Genomic DNA, 17,689 nt, shown 5'->3' with positions numbered 1-17,689 from the left:
CATTAATAATAGAAACACTAATTCAGCCAAAAAAGGAAATCTCCAGAATTTTACATTAGTCAATTAACAAAACTTCTACCCAAATTAAAGCCTTATTCCTCGGCCCCACTGCATTACACGAAGCAATAACAACAATATACAGCGTTGGCCAAAACGTTCGCTCGGGTTTTTCCATAACGTCTTATATAAACAAGTGCTGAACTGCTCTGCATACCGCAGAACATACTTAAGATTGTCGTCTTTTTCTCTTTTTTTCAGCATAAAAGACTGAACTATGATAGCAACTGGTGGAGTGATAACTGGCCTGGCCGCCTTGAAGAGGCAAGACTCTGCCAGATCGCAGAATCATGTCAACCTCAGCCCGTCGCCTGCTGCCCAGGAGAAGAAACCGGTCAGGCGTCGACCTCGGGCCGACGTCGTGGTTGTTCGCGGCAAAATCCGGCTTTACTCCCCATCTGGTTTCTTCCTCATTTTAGGAGTCCTCATCTCCATCGTAGGAATCGCAATGGCAGTCCTTGGATATTGGCCTCAAAAAGAACGTTTTATCGATGCTGAGACGACATTGTCAACAAACGGAACTCAGGTCATCCGGAGCCAAGGTGGTGTGGTGGTTCGCTTCTTTGAGCAGCATTTGCATTCTGATAACATGAAAATGCTTGGCCCTTTCACAATGGGGATTGGCATTTTCATTTTCATTTGTGCTAACGCCATTCTTCACGAGAACCGTGACAAAGAAACAAAAGTCATACATATGAGGGATATCTATTCCACAGTCATCGACATCCACACGCTAAGAATCAAGGAGCAAAAGCATATGAATGGCATCTACCCTGGTCTAATGGGGGAAACGGAGGTAAAACAGAATGGGAACTCCTGTGCCTCGAGACTGGCAGCAAATACCATTGCTTCTTTTTCAGGTTTTAGGAGCAGTTTTCGGATGGACGGCTCTGTTGAGGAGGACGAGCTGGTGAGAAACCAAAGTAAGAGTTTTGGACATCTTATGCCACCTTTGCTCTCTGACAGCTCTAACTCTGTTTGTGGCCTCTATCCACCTCCTTCCCAGACAACTGATGATAAGACCAGTGGCCCTAAGAAATGTGAAACCAAGTCAATTGTGTCATCGTCCATCAGTACTTTTACTTTGCCCGTGATCAAACTCAATAATTGCGTCATTGATGAGCCCAGTATAGATAACATCACTGAGGATGCTGACAACCTCAAAAGTAGGTCGAGGAATTTGTCAATGGACTCCCTTATGGTCCCTTTGCCCAATACCAGCCAGTCCTTCCAGCCAGTCAGTATGGTGCTCCCAAGGAATAATTCTGTTGGGGAGTCACTGTCAAGTCAGTACAAGTCCTCTGTGGCCCTTGGACCTGGGGCTGGACAGCTCTTGTCTCCTGGGGATGCTAGAAGACAGTTTGGGTCCAACACATCCTTGCATTTGCTCTCGTCACACTCGAAATCCTTAGACTTAGACCGGGGTCACTCCACCTTAACCGTTCAGGCAGAACAACGGAAACATCCAAGTTGGCCTCGGTTGGATCGAAGCAACAGCAAAGGATACGTGAAACTAGAGAACAAAGAGGACCCGATGGAGAGGCTGCTTGTACCCCAAGCCACAATCAAGAAAGACTTTACCAATAAGGAGAAGCTTCTTATGATTTCAAGATCTCACAATAATTTGAGTTTTGAACATGATGAGTTTTTGAGTAACAACTTGAAGCGGGGAACTTCTGAAACAAGGTTTTAATGTTGAAAAACATATCTTATTTTACAAGGCTATATATTCTAAACCTATTTTCACCAGTGTTCCCTTGTTAAAGCCTTGGTTATAAGCCTTTTTAATCAAATGGTTTGTAGTGTATTAGACCTGGCTGCTTAATTCTGTAATGGGGATGGTTATATGTTTGGATTACTTCGGATTGCAGTACTCTATATTACTACATATGAATTAATTTTTTTCCGTCCCCTTGAAAGCATGGGTTCTTTCATTAATATGAATACAAGATACTTCCATCCAAATTAAAGTTCCTATTCTTTACTTTAAAGTTCTTTCACTGATGGTCATATTCATAGAGCAAAGTGTCCAGTTTAGAAGAGGCAGGGTATCAAAGTGTAGACTAGAAGTGCCAAATTCAATGCAAATCTTAGGTGTCATTTTCTGAAAAATTGCTTTTATATAGGATCGGTTAAATTATTTAAAAGGAAAATGATCTAGCTTCTGTACAAGCTAAATAATGTGAATTGGGTAAATTGGCTTAGTTCTGAGTAGCTAATTGACAAGAATTGGTTGAGTTTGGTTGTGACTAGTACCCTGAGCTCTAGGTAGGTAGTATTTTTTTCAACATCAGTTCTATTTTAGTGATATTTTATTAAGAAACCATGTATTCAAGAGCCATGGCTGAGAATGCCAGATATTCTTAGGGGTAAATATCAAAATGCTCAGCTATAACTTTAGATATTCAGAATCAAAATTTCTTTGCAACTGACTTGAAAAATGAATGAACCAATTTAGTGTTTAGAAGCGCTATCTTGAAATAATTATATATATAAAGAAAAGATTGACTAATGGATAAAAATACATGCTAGTTAATGCTAACTAGTCTCAGTACCTTTTCCTAGCCGTCTCTCTTATCATCTAATATCCACTCACTCCCACATCCTTGTTTTCCCCCAATATCTTTTAGATCCTGTTATTTGGAAGATAATCAGCTAACCTTGACATTTCTTTTATCTTTGCATATCACTAAGTTGGTGGTTGAAGAAAATTTAGTCCTTGATACATTGCCTTGAAATTTACCTTATGCTAGAAAGCCTTCCGATAACTCCGAAGACTTTCTTATGGTGTAATAGATATTTTGGATTGTGGTTCTCAGTTATTGAAGATAATAAATATTAAAATGGATTTTCCATCAGAAAATGTTCATGTTTTCCATTAAGGTAACCTAATTTTAAAAAATTGTTTGACGGAATACTCAGGAAATTTTACAAGTTTTTCCCAATGCATACACATTTCTGAACGTCAGTATTGCAGTTGTTGTGGAAGAGGAGAAGGAAGATAGCTTTGTATTTGTAGCTCCCCACGATTCCACCTTGTATTAGCATCACGAGCTTCCTCGGACTGAGGCACAGTGTTACTTGTTAGAACATCAAGCCTGTGTATTGTAATGGAGTGGGCTTAATACTTTACGATAAAGCATCTAATAAACCTCCAGTCTTAATACTAGTGTGTGTTCTTCATACATTTCTATTATTTTTTTAATAAAATACATTTCTGTTCAAAGTACCATTTTTCAAACTTTCAGATACATTCTACTGAAGGTGCTTGATACCCTAGCGTCTGCATTGGGTGCTCTGGCTTTTATTCTTTTGCTTCTATTAGGGTAAAGAGCTAGGTCCATCCACCTGTTGTATTAAGCTATTTTCATATTTTGTTATTTGGATGTGATGGTTAATTTTATGTGTCAAGTTGACTGGGCTAAGGGATGTCCAGATTTCTAGGTGTGTCTGTTAGGGTGTCTCCCGAAGAGACTAGCATTTCAGTTGGTAGACTGAGTAAAGATAATTGCCCTCGCCGATGCAGGTGGATCTAATCCAATCCACCGAAGGCCTGAACAGGACAAAAAGGCAGAGGAAGGATGAATTCCCTCCCTCTACTTGAGCTGGGGCATCCACTTTCTCCTGCCCTAGGACATCAGTGCTCCTGGTCCTCAGGCCTTTGGACTCAGACTGGGACTTACGCCATTGGCTCCCTTGGTTTCTTAGTCTTTGAGTTTGGGCTAGAATTACCACTTGCTTTCCTGAGCCTCTCTAGCTTGCAGGCAGATGGCAGAGACTAGGATTTCTTGGCTCCAGAGCCAATCCTTCAAAATAAATATGTGTGTGTGTGTGCGTGTGTGTGTGTGTGTGTGTGTGTGTGTGTGTATGTGTGTGTGTATAAATGTCTATCTATCTAGCTGATCTTCTATTGGTTTAGTTTCTCTGGAGAACCCTGCCTAATACATTTAGGATGATTTTCACTTAAAATTTCATTGACTTTCAGGAAAATAACCAGATACATAGCATCTAGCAAATGTCAGTGATACTCCCAGATCTGAAAACAATGGCTCACAACACCCCTGATGTGACAAATGACTAAAGCCGTATAATTTGTTCAGCTCACCCCTGAAAGAGCTCTAGCAATTTGAAGAGGATTAAACAGCATGGGTCTTGGAAGATTTGAATAAAGGAATTGGGAGCTCAAAGCAGAGATTTCTGTTCAGCCTCCACTACATCAAAAAGCCTGAGTTTTTACTTACCAGACAAACCAAGTTTATTAAACAATAAATAATTTTCTTATTTTAAATTAATCAAAGACAGGTTGCTAAGTAAAATTTTAGACGCATATGAAATAGCTGATGTCGCCATATTGACTTGATGTAATTCCACCCCAAAGCAATGGAACCTGGAATTTTAGTTAGACTCTATTTTGTACATTTCCCTTAGGCTTTTATAAATATTGCAGATTACTTATAAACTCCATTTCTTCCTCTGGGAAACCCCAGGAATCTGGACCATGAACTAGCTGCCTCTAGTCCAAAGAGTTTCTAAGGCCTGTGGCCTATCCGGGGTATATTAGTTTGCTCAGGCTACCATACAAAATACCACCGATTGGGTGGCTTAAACAATAGAAATTTATTTTCTCACAGGTCTGAAGTGCAAGATCAAGGTATTTGGCTTGTCCTGAGGCCTGTCTCCTCGGCTTGCAGAAGCTACTTTCTCACTGTGTGTCTCTGGTGTATCTTTGCCTTATGACCACACCAGTCATGCTGGATTCAGGCCCTACCCTAGAGGCCTTATTTCACCTTAATTACCTTTAGGGTTACCTTCTGAGGTACAGGGGGTTAGGATTTAAACAACGGATTTGGGGTTGTGCCCATCACATGAGGTGTGCCCTTGAGAAGCAGGAAAGCTGCGTGTTCTTAGCCTAGATTAGGTGACAAGAGCACAGTATGCCCCCAATGGCTTTGCCACCCTCGCTGTGTAGCCTTGAATAAATCACTTCATCTCTGCATTTCAATTAATTCAATTTCAATTAATTTCTTAATTTCAAGCCTTCATTCCTCAAGTGGGAAATGAGATGGGTAAGAACATAAATTTTAAAGTCCTTTCTAACTCTAAAAGTTAAAGATCTTAAAGTGGGGGAGATTATCCTGGATTATTCAGGTGGGCCCAGTGTAATCACAAAGGTCCTTGTAAGAAGGAAGCAGAGGAGACGATGATGTGACCCAAGCAGCTAGAGAATGGAAGGCCAAGATCCTGGCTTTAAAGATGGAGGGAGGAGCCATGAGCCGAGAAATACAAGGAAGGAGGCTCTAGAAGCTGGTAAAACCAAGGAAGTGGATTCTGCCCTCAGCGCCTCTCTAGGAACCAGCCCTGCTGGTTGACCTTTACTTTAGTGCAGTGAAAATGATTTTGGACTTGCAGCCTCTGGAATTGTAAGAGAAGAAATACATGTCGTTTTAATCCACTATTTTTGTGTAATTTGTTACAGCAGCCATAATGAACTAATGTTTTCCCCCAGTCCAGATGAACTGCTTCAGACCCATGAGCCAGTAGTCAGCAGACTCATAAGCAGGGTCGAAAGTGTCTATACTAGGTGAGGGCAGGTGGCCCAAAGCAGAATGTATGGTCAGTTTAGATTTATGTTAACACTGATAATCTTAATGTAAGTATAATCATTTAAATAAAAGTGGTAGTGCTTTTTTGAAGCAGGAAGTACTGATTTTTATACATAATAAAAAATAGAAAACCCTATAGTTGGCTTAGAAGTAACCATCGATTATAAAAGCTTTCAGGCTCAAATTAGTGTTCCCATCTACATAATTTTAGAAGAAACAGTAAAAATCATTAAAAAAACCCATTTTTAGCACAACTTTGTATCAAAGTGGATATTATGCCAGCATTTAACAATTTACTAGATGAAGATAAGTTTTTAGCTACTTGTTTTAGCAGTTCAAATTTAACCCTTTTCAATCATTACAGGAACACACCATGAATAACTAAAGGAAGTAAAATAGGCTCTTAAAAAAATCCGCCAGTTTACCAAAATTTTACTTATAGCATTTTAAATATTAAAACGTTGACCTGCCCGGTGGTATATATTCAACTGCTATGGTATTTAGATTGTTCAAAGATCTTAATCATTTGTTCCCTAAGTAGGAACCGTAAGAGCCATACACAGATTATTCTGTCTCTTACTTTCAATGAATTGCCCTGTTACCCTTCCCCCACCTTATATGTCAACCTGTTTTAGACCTTATGTCAATAATAGGGTACATAAACTTGATATAGGATCCCCATTTGATGATTTAAGTCCTTTGTGATCTGAATTCAAACTGAAATAATTCAGTTCGTTTCTCTCTATATGCTCTTTCTCCCAGGATGATGGCACCAGGGAAAAAAGGTCCACTTCACTGAAGTGCCTTTTACTCAATAGCTGATGTCATCTTGAAATAGTCATTTAAAAATCAAAGGATGAAATATTGCCGTTTGCAGCAACACAGATGAACCTAGAGAACCTAGAGAATATTATACTAAGTGAAGTAAGTCAGAGAAAGGCAAATGTTATATGATATCACTTATATGTGAAATCTATTAATTTACTTACAAAAGAGAAAACACAGACACAGACAGACACACAGACACAGAAAACAAACTTATGGTTACCAAAGGGGAAGGTGGGGAGGACAAATTAGGGGTTTGGGATTAACAGGTACACACTACTATATATAAAATAAACAAGGACCTACTGTATAGCACTGGGAACTATATTCAGTATCTTGTAATAAGCTATAATAGAAAAGAATCTGAAAAACTATGTATATATCTGAATCACTTTGCTGTACACCTGAAACTAACACAATATTGTAAATGAACTATACTTCAATTAAAAAAAATTTTTTTAAATAATAAAATTCATGTCTGCCCAAGAATAGGGCTCATTAACATGACAGAATTAGGTCACTCAACCTTTATATGTTAATATAAGTCAATTCCTATTCTTGAAACACATCTCTGGTAAACTTATTTACATTTATGTTTGTTATTTGCTGACAGTATAAGAGAAAATAAGTCATAAAGAAGATATAGGAAATCTCTGCACATAGGATCTTGTCATTCTCACTTCAGTTTGGCTATCCTCACAGTCTTAAACTTTACGTATACTCTTTCTATTGTTTCCCTCTGCTACTGGTTGATCCAGCCCTTGTTTTATACCAGAAATGATTAAGAAAATTACTTTTATTTCTGTCTCTTCCCTTATTAATTCACCATTTAATAGTTTGAGACTTCTAATAATTCTCTAATTCTTTCTCATCACTGAAGAGTATAGACTGTGTCTCCAGGATGATGTGTACTCTACAAATTAAATGCAGAGATTTTGTTGGCAGTGCAATGGTTTACAGTCTAGGCAAGGTCACAATATTTGTGGTACAAATGATAGAATACTTGCTAATAGAAACATCCCAATCTGGAATCAAGAAGCAATAAGGACATGTGAGCTGACACACAGTGGAACACACAAGGTCATGGCAGAGGCAAGACTTGAATCCAGGACTGTTGATTCCCAGTATCACCATCAATTAAAACCAAACCAAACTTTTTGAAAAAACCTTTTTAAAAAACATACATTCAAAATCCAATGAATAGATTTTGGGTTTATTAGGACTGGTAAAGAGAAAAGTATCTAAAATTTCAGGCAGAAAATGTAATTTGAATGCTTCATCACATCGTAGAAGTGTGTGTGAGGTCACGGGGTGATATGCTAGGGGCTGACGTTAGAGAAGGCACAGAGTTTGGAACAAGAATTTTCAATACTTATTTTATAGCTTGATTTCCTGTGTTTGATTTATTAACTATGCAACTCTGCCATGAAAATTATGCCAGTATGCCCTTCTGAGCCATTATATTATCTTTGAAGATCTATGGAACTAAAATGAGTCATTTGCACCCGTATTCAATAAAGCACATGTACTAGAAGGAAGGCAGGAAGACAAGGGGGAGGGAAGGAAGAAGTGTGGGATTTGGGGGCTAGAGAGAGAAGAGAATGCCATATGGTTTTTCTGTTTTGTTTTGTTTTGTTTTTCTGCTTATTGAAAACCCTTGCCCAGCAAAAGGCATTCCATTTACACTTTATTTTGGAATAAAATCAAGCTTATAATTTTTTTTTTTTTTTTTGCAGTACGCGGGCCTCTCACTGTCGCGGCCTCTCCCGCTGCGGAGCACAGGCTCCGGATGCGCAGGCTCAGCGGCCATGGCTCACGGGCCCAGCCGCTCCGCGGCATGTGGGATCTTCCCGGACCGGGGCAAGAACCCGCGTTCCCTGCATTTTTCCCTAAAGCATTTCCAAATTCCAAATGTGTTACCTTGTGTTATCAGTTACAATGTTAATAATCTAAGAAGTCACATTAACTTTCCAGCCAGTTAGTTGAAGAGTTAAGGAAATGTCTTTCAAAGGCTCTTGCATTTTATGAGTTCGCTATTATAGTCTATTACTATGTCAGGGCATTAAGAGGGCATATGAGCAAAAAATATGGAAGACATTTAGAACCTGGATCATATTCAATATAGGCTATAAATAATTGTCCTGTAAAGTGTAGCATGCTCCTTATCATTTAACAGAGAGGAAAAAAATATTATCTTATGAAGTAATCTAAGTGAAATATATTCACTTTGCTGTGTGAATACTACATTGTATTTTACATTGGCTAAGAAAATATTCAGCAACTTACAAAATAAATTTAATGTAAAACATTCTTTTCTTACTCTAGAGTTCTAGCAATGATATACACTAAGAAATTCTGACACAAATTTATTGTATATTTATAAAATTATACCAAAAGGGTCTAGTCCTACAAGTATAGCCTGCTCTCAAGTATTTAGTGTTTAATCTGTGGATTATTCACACTCTTCTCTTTCAACTTTTAAAATTTATTTGTATATTTTATAATTTACTCTCATTAACACAATGTTATGGTTATGTTCTCTTTGGGTGATGGGTTAAAGGAGAGGTAACATTGAGTACTGACCATTCTGCAACATGATAACACTGCCATGGGTTCACAGTAGAAGCAAAGGAAGGAAATCTGAGAAGGTGCTACAGTGGGGTATTCAAATTATGCATTTCATATTTGTTATTTTTGTTCTTTCACTTCTATTGCCACAGTCTACCAAGAGTTGACTCTTGGTCAGAATGGAGGTTATTGTCAATTCAGGTATGTCATTGAATTATTTGTATATTGGAAAGTTCAGGAAATTCTGGAACTGATTTAAACAAATTCTTTGTAGACTCTTTTCTCAATATTTCTAGACTTCAGACTTTATTCATCAAGATGCATCAGTCTTGCACAATGCTGGTACATACTGGACTCCCAGTGGAGACTGAGAGAATTAATTTACTTTTTGTTCATGGTAAAAAATATAGGCTGTATTTCATTGCCCTACACTTATGGATAGGTCAGTTCCCAAAAGACCCTATGATAAGAAAGGGAGAACGTATGTGGCTGGTTATAAAATTTTAAGTTTTACTAGAATATAAGGCATGGACTGGCCTATAAACCAACTGCTGGAAGATAAAGAAGGAATTAATGCAGTGGTACTCTTGGTATTTTGATCCTAGAATGAATAAGGAAAGTAATCTCAAAAGCTGTGTGTAGGGGCTTCCCTGGTGGCGCAGTGGTTGAGAGTCTGCCTGCCGATGCAGGGGACACGGGTTCGTGCCCCGGTCTGGGAGGATCCCACATGCCGCGGAGCGGCTGGGCCCGTGAGCCATGGCCGCTGGGCCTGTGCGTCCGGAGCCTGTCCTCCGCAACGGGAGGGGCCGCAGCAGTGAGAGGCCCGCGTAACGCATAAAAAAAAAAAAAAAAAAAAAAAAAAAAAAAAAAAAAAAAAAACTGTGTGTATCTTTTTTAAAACATGGAACATATCAATAGAAAACTATTTTTGTAATGCAAAAGCAATTCAGTACCTGTAGAGTTGGTCAATGGCCTTTCTGAAACATTAACTTTGTATTATCTTTGTGTCCCATATACCTACCTTTTAATTTTAATGCCCAAGCCCTATTTGAAATAAAGCAGTTATTTCCATTTCATCAGTGAAACAGTTACCCAGGTATACATAATGTTTCAATTTCATGAATTTATCTGTCAAAAGGATCATCTGCGGTTAGTGTTTCTAGAGAGTCGGAGGTTACAATCCATTTACCAAGGTCTTGTGATTGGTATAGCACATCTTCCTCATTCTCCAGTCTCCCAGGAATTCCGACATTACCTGAGCATGCAAATTACCTTCATTTCATAGATGTAAACCTGAAATAGAAACTTGCTCTTAATGAAATTTTATACCTATGAGCTAACAGCAGATACCAGAAGGGAGGGAAAATAGAAATTTAAGATGTAAATATCTAGTCTTCCAAGTTAAGTGAGAAGGAATCCAGATCTTATTCATTTTATTAAATAGATAAAGAAATAGATTTTTTAAAAGACTCTTAAGAGTCTTATACACACTCATGGGATGCTGTTGACAGCATTGGAGACCAGCTATGAGAGCTGCCCTATCCTTAACACCCTGAAGGAACATCAAAAAGAAGGTAATGCTCTCTGGGAAGAAACAACTTGAGGTATACTCTGAAGGATTTGTATGAATCAAGGAAATAGTTCAAGGGCAATCTTTTAGAGGGAAATACCTCCAAGGTTAAGACCCAGAGCCAGGAAGAAGTAAAGCCTGCAAGACACATGGCCTGTCTGGAGCACTGAGTTTGAAATGGAGAGAACAGAAGGTAAGTTGCAAAGGAACACGGAGTTCACATTCACAACAACTTCAAAAGCCAGGCCAGGAACTGGTTCCTAGACTCATGGTAAGACCTCCTAAGCATAAGAGGAATACATCAAGGGAGGTTTTCTAGAAATATATGCTTAATGGTGATCTGCAGAGTGGTTTGGGAAATATTGGAAGGAAGGAAAGAGTAGTTGGGACCTGGATCAAGGTAGTAGCAAGGAAAAGGGAAATATTGATTCTCAGTCATTGTCTTACTAATTTACCAGCTTCATTTTGTCTGTTTTTCTCTCCCTCATCTTTGGTTTCTTGGACAACATATCCTCCTGATTGTTTTTCCTGCTTTGCTAGTCCCTTCTTCTCAGTCTCCATGGCTGGTCTTTCCCTTTCTTCACTAACATTGGAGTGTTCTAGGGCCCATTCCTTGGTTCTCCTCTCTTCTGGATCTACCCTCACTCACTTGGTGATCAGATGGCTTTTTAAAACATCTCATGCGCATGACTCCCAAACTCTCCCTTTTACTCAGACTCTTGTCTTTTCCACTTGGCTGTCTACTAGACAAATGAAAGTTAACATATCAAAATTGAACTCCCATCTTTCTCTCTAAACCTGGTCTATCTGTAGTCTTCAACTTCTCAGTTGATGGTGACTCCCTCATTCCATTTGCTTAGCCCCAAAACCTTACCATCATCATTGACTCTAGTTTTTATTTCATTACACACACCCAATATTTCAGCAAATGCTGTAGGCTCTGCCCTCAACATATATAATCCAAACATTTCTTACCCACCTCCACTGTTTACTTCATCATCTTATCTTATCTGGAATTCTGAAATACCCACATAACTAGTCTTCCTACTTCCATCCTGGAGTGTAGTCTATTCTCAACCTGGCAGCTGGATTAGTCATGTCACTTGTCTTCTCATGCCCTGCCGTGGCTTCCCAGCCCTGGCAGGACCTACATAATCTGTCCCTTGTTACACCTCCAGCCTCATCTATTACTACCTGCCTCACTCAGCTCCACCCACTCACTTTCCTTCCTGATCATTGAACACAACAAGCATTTGCCCGTCTCAAGACTTTCCACGGTGTGTACCTTTTGCCTAGAATGCTATTCCTTCAATATCTGCCCCTGCCAGAAATCAAGTGGCATGACATGCCTGGGGCTTCCTTGAGCCACTTCTTCATTTCAGAGCCTGAGATAAGTATTTATGGTTTACTCTTTTCTCATGCTCTCTTTCTTCCCCTGTCCCCACTAGGCATAGCTTGAATTCGCATCTGGGTCCTGACTCATTTGGACGATGGATGCTGATTCCTACCAGAGCTGTCTTCCACATCTCTCTCTCCTGCTCTTCTTGCCAGTTACTATATTCCCTGTTTATTTAGTCTCTCATTCGTGTCTAGGTTTTTCCTTTTGATTTGACACCCCAAGCTACTGCTTCACCTTTGCTTTCAGGACTTTCTTCAACTATTATTCATACATTTAAAATTATTTGCATGGCATTACTGGTTATGGAAACAATCCGAAGTCATTATTTTTAAAAAACACACATATTCCAACAAAATGGAACTGTAAAACTTAGAAATTGAAATTTCTCCCATGATTGCACTCTTGGATAGCCACAGTGACAATCACTTTTAGAGAGCCCAGGGTGCACTAGGCATTGTGTTAAGTGCTGTATAAACAAAGCAAAATAAGACATTGCCTGTCCTTCAAGGAGTTTACAAGCTCAGATAACCAAGTTCTCCTTCACTGCATGGGAATAGCCACTATGCTATGACCTTTAGCTCACACCTTGCTCTGGACACTACCAGATGGTATCTACCACCCACTCTGTAGATACCCGTGCTAGCCCTGCAGATACACAGAACCGCCTGCTGACAGCAAGAGGGACGAGGAGGTGGAAACAATGGGCTTAGAGTGAAGAGGCTGGATGAGGCCAGGAGGACCAAAGGCAAACAATTTTGAAAAGACTGTTTCTGATATGATCCAGAAACTGAAAAATTATTGTCAAGTCACCTATACTTGAATGGATTTGAGTATATTCTAAGTTTCTTTCTTTCTCAGTGACAGATCTTCTCAGAACTTTAAAAATCATTATTTTAAAAAAAGTCCCTTAAGCCGAAACAAAGTCTTCTCAAAACAGAAATAGACTCACAGACTTAGAGAACGAACTTATGGTAGGGAGTTTGGGATTGACACGTGCACGCTGCTATGCTTAGAGTGGATAACCAACAAGGACCTACTACTGTATGGCACAGGGAACCCTGCTCGATATTATGTAACAACCTAAATGGGAGGAGAATTTGAAAAAGAATAGTTACATGTATATGTATAACTGAATCACTTTGCTGTATATCAGCATTGTTAATCAACTATACTTCAATATAAAATAAAAAGTTAAAAAAAACACAACTTGAGAAGCAGAGTGGCACACAGTCTTAACTACACCTGAAAAAGCATCCAGGCAAGGAGGGGTACTTGACCCAACCCAAGGGGGCCCTAGGAAATTTTTAACATATGTCTGTTTGCAAGTCAGCCTTTGCTACTCTCCTCTTCCTATCTCTACACGTGGCTCTTTGGAACAATATCCTCCATCCTCTGTGCTTCCAAGAGGAAAAGATCTAAAATGATAATTCATGCTAGTTAACTGATTAATTGATTACACTTTGATTTTTAGCCTTTTTATCTCTAACTGTGGAATGAATGGCATTGTTCTCCAGTAAATTATCCCAGTCTTTGCAAGAAGTTGGGGCAGAGGAAAATAATACTTCTGCAGGCTCTACTCTTCTTGAAACTTCTTTCTCAAGAAGGGAAAACCAGGGCTGGCTTAGCTGCCAGAGAACTTTTCCAGGAATTGCTGGGAATGGAGGAGCTGAAGTCCCAGATCACCTGTTCTTCTAGGACCTAGAACCAGTCTTCATTCCCTCCATGCCAGCCCCTCCCCCAACTCCTCCTCGTCTCTTCTCTGCCTGAATTTGGATTCCATTCTATCTTCTCATCCCTTCGCCTTATTTTCTCCTCCAACTTCCTACCTCTCTATTCCAAGTCTCCTGAGCATATGATTTATGGTTTTCATTACCACTACAGACTGACCTAAGCCAATGTGGGCGCAAATAACCATGAAGTTCTGGGTCTGAAAATTAAACTGACAAAGGCAGATTAACAGGAGAAAAACATACGAATTTTATTAAAGTTTTACATGTACATGGGAAACTTCCCAAGAGAATGAAGACACCTGAAGAAGTGACCAGAGCAGGACGATTTTATAGCCCTTTTAGACAAAGAAACAATAAATATGAGAAGAATTGACAAGACAAAGGGGTTTGGGCTGGGGATAGTAAATGATGAAATAACAAAATTTGTTCATACAGCCTTTCAGCACTATGCTCCCTATCCGTGGGGACATGTAGGGAACGTAAGAATGTCCCTGTCCTTCCAGATACAGAGAGGGTGCCTTTCGCATGGGACATTTATCTCCTGCTTTCGGGGAAAAAATGTGAGTGGAGGGTATCAGAGTGACCTTCCTGCTTCTGCCGTTTTCTCAAATTTCTTCATCTTAAGATGTTCAGTGTGCTGAGGTGCCATATTTTGGGGTAGCGTGTCCTGAACCCCCTCAATATCCTCCATGACAGTTTCACTCAAGGCAGACACGACAACGATCTAAATAAGGGGTTCTCAAACTTTTGGGGCTCAGGAACTTCTATATTCTTAAAATTTATTGAAGACTGCAAAGAGATTTTGTTTATGTTTCTTATATCTATGGGTATTTATTGCATTGGAAGATAAAACTGAGAACTTAAAAAAATATAAACACACCTTCCTCTAGCTGCCAGAGCAATGCTGTTTTCACATATCATGGAGACTCTGGAAAACTCCACTGTATACCCATCAAGGAATGAGAGTGAGAAAAGCAAACAGAACCTTTTCATTAAAAAAATAATTCTGACCTCATGCACCTCTTTCAAGCCTTCAGGGCCCCCAGATGTCCCTGAACCGTACTTTCAGAATCACTCTTCTACAGTCATGATCCAGTTATTCAAAAAGGAACAGATGCAACCAGAATCTTCTGAACCGATATCTTGGATGTAGGGCAATTTAAGAATAAAATCCTCAGGCACCATCCCTATGGGTAAAAGATGAAGAATGAAATAAAACAGATCTCAGGACTTTAAAACCTGTTCATAAATGTGTAGGAGTAACGCCAAAACATTTCAGCCAATTCTCTTGGCTTGAATACCACAGATTTCACAAGCAGAAGCCCATCTCTCACAGCTATTTTGCTTTTAGAAAGCCACTGATTTTAACAATGGAAACTCATTTCTAACATCATAATACTAATTAGCAAAGTCTCTGCTGCTGAGTGATTGAAAAAACAAAAAGATAAAGGTCTCACCCCAACTACCGCTACCTCTGAATTATCTTGGAGCAAGTCCCAGACACACCATTTCTTCTGTAAATGTTTCAGCATTTAGCCCTAAAGGAGTCTTCTCTCATCTTAATTTAATCACAACATCATTATCACACCCAAAAGTGTAACAAGAATTTCTTAATATTATCAAATACTCACTTGGTATTAAAATTTCTCCAACTGTTTCATACTTTTGTTTCCCTGTCAGTTTCTTCATATCAGGATTCAAATAAAGTCCACACCTTACCATTGATTAATATATCTTAAGTCTCTTTTAATCTTTAGATTTCTCCTCCTTTTTTTTCCTCTTGCAATTTCTTTGTTGAAGGAAACAAAGTATTTTTCCTGTATCATTTTCCACATTCTGGATTTAGCTGATTGCATCCCTCTGGTGTTATTTGACAGGCTTCACTGCCCCATATGTCCTATGTATGGGTTATCTGATCAGTGAGGTTTTTTGGCAGAACATTTTATAGATGGTATTGTGTACTTTCCACTGGATCCCCTTAAGGAGGCACATGAAATCCATGGACTCTTTTTGTAAATTGAAATAACAGGAAATATCTGTAAATGGTCTCTGCTCCCAGTTCCTGGCACAGGGCTCCTGAAACCCTTGTCGTTTCCTAAGTGATAAGAACACGTAGGAGCATCTTTTGTTTTAATGAGGCATCTCTGGGTGGGCTCATGTATGACTCCTGTGTGGGGACTGGTTACCAGAAAGACCAAGCCATGATTAGAAGCTTGGAACTTTCAGCCCCAATCCCTATCCTCCAGAGAGGAAAGAGGGAGCTGAAAATGGAGTTAATAATTGATCATGCCTACATGAAGAAGCCTCCATAAAAGCCCAATAGTAGGGGGTTCAGAGCTTCCATGTTGGTTGAACACATCCACACCAAGAGGGTGACATGTCCCAACTCCAGAGGGACAGAAGCACCTGAGCTCAGGGCCCTCCCAGACCTCTTCCGATGTATCTCTTCATCTGACTGTTCATCTATGTCTTTTATCATATCCTTTAAAAAACTGGTAAGCTTGAGTGTTTCCCTGAGATCTGAGAGCCACTCTAGCAAATGAATCAAACCCAGGGAGGGTCTTTGGAACCCCTGATCTATAGCTGGTTGGTCAGAAGCACAGGTGAACCGGAGCTTGTGCCTGGCATCTGAAGTGTGTGTGTGCAGGGGCAGGGGGTCTTGTAGGACTGAGTCATTACCTGTAGGATCTGACACTATCTCCAGGTAGATACCATCAGAATTGACTTAAATTGTAGGACACCCAGCTGAGGCTGCAGAGAATTGCTTGTCATGGGGAAAAACCTCCACATATTTGGTGACCAGAAGTGAAGTATTTTTGTGAGTAGTAATGGTAGACTCACAGGGGAGAGAAACACAGTAGGGAAGAACTGGGTTTTTCCTTACACAGAAAGGAAAAAGAGCTGAGTTTTTCCAAAATAGTAATGTTACGATTAAGTGGGCTGTTAAAATTGGATTGTGTAGGAATTGAGAAATAATCTTTATTGAATTAAACCTCTGCAATTTCTCAGATTTTCTGCTACAGAAGCCATGTTGTTCCTCAATATTAATACACCTAAGGTAATAAATATCACTTCATCCAGGAGGATGTATCATAAAGTAAATTATAAACATCTCAACAATCATCTTTGACATTATCAAGTTTTAATAATATTTTTAAATATTATTTTTTACCTGAAAAACACAACTATTTCTATAATTATTTCTCTCTCTGATACTTAAATTTCGAAGGGAAATATGTAACTGAAACACTATCTTTGTTGATAATGACTTTATGGTCTTTAAAACAAGGACAGTCTAATTTTCAACCAACCATGCCCAGTGACAAAGGTTTTTTTATTGTCTTGACATTCTGTTAAGAACTCTTTTGTTTACACAATAATAATTTCTTCCTGTCCAATAATAGACTTTCTTGATAACATCTTAGTGTATTTGATGGTTTTGGCAAAGCTCTCTCAAGCAGGGCAATCTCTGTAAAAGCCACAAACTTTTAAAACCTCAAAGATCATAATAACCTAGATTCACCTGATTCTCAAAAGATAAAGTTGTATAGAAAAAGGAAAAAAATAATAGGAAAAAAATGCTTGAGAGTTTTCCTTTATGAGGTGGACTTTCTTTTCTGCACCCTGACAGAGTCATTCAACACCCGCTACGTTTGAACGAGAAAAAAGTTCTTCAGTAAATTAAAATATAACTGTTTACCAGGAGACTTCTTTACTCACAGAGAACAAAACTTGATAATACTTACGTGGTCTGGAAAAGAGGATTTGGGCTCATGGGCCTTTATAAAAGTGTTTGCTTCTCTTTATTTGATCATGATTAATTTGGCCAGAAATGATGTGATTATAGCCTCCACTGTTAGCCCTATGGGTATTAATCATCTCCAAGGTGATCTCAGTTTCCATGACAACTGCAATACTTAGTCTTTCACTATAGCAC

The 17,689-nt window shown here is 39.1% G+C and overlaps 1 protein-coding gene across 2 annotated transcripts in view; it reads left to right on the top strand.

Annotated features, from left to right (window-relative positions):
* The window catches only part of TMEM200A (transmembrane protein 200A), a 69,781-nt gene extending 66,555 nt beyond the window's left edge, over positions 1-3,226 (top strand). For both annotated transcript variants that reach the window (XM_032651869.1, XM_032651870.1), the window contains exon 2: positions 259-3,226. In XM_032651869.1, the coding sequence (XP_032507760.1) occupies positions 275-1,750 (1,476 nt within the window). In that variant the 5' untranslated portion in view covers positions 259-274 and the 3' untranslated portion in view covers positions 1,751-3,226. The remainder of the gene's footprint in view (positions 1-258) is intronic.
* The last annotated feature ends 14,463 nt before the right edge of the window (positions 3,227-17,689 follow it).

This window comes from Phocoena sinus, chromosome 12 (assembly GCF_008692025.1).
Source record: "Phocoena sinus isolate mPhoSin1 chromosome 12, mPhoSin1.pri, whole genome shotgun sequence".
Taxonomy (NCBI): domain Eukaryota; kingdom Metazoa; phylum Chordata; class Mammalia; order Artiodactyla; family Phocoenidae; genus Phocoena; species Phocoena sinus.
The sequence above is the reverse complement of the archived record's forward strand: the minus strand, read 5'-3'. Positions and strand labels throughout refer to the sequence as shown.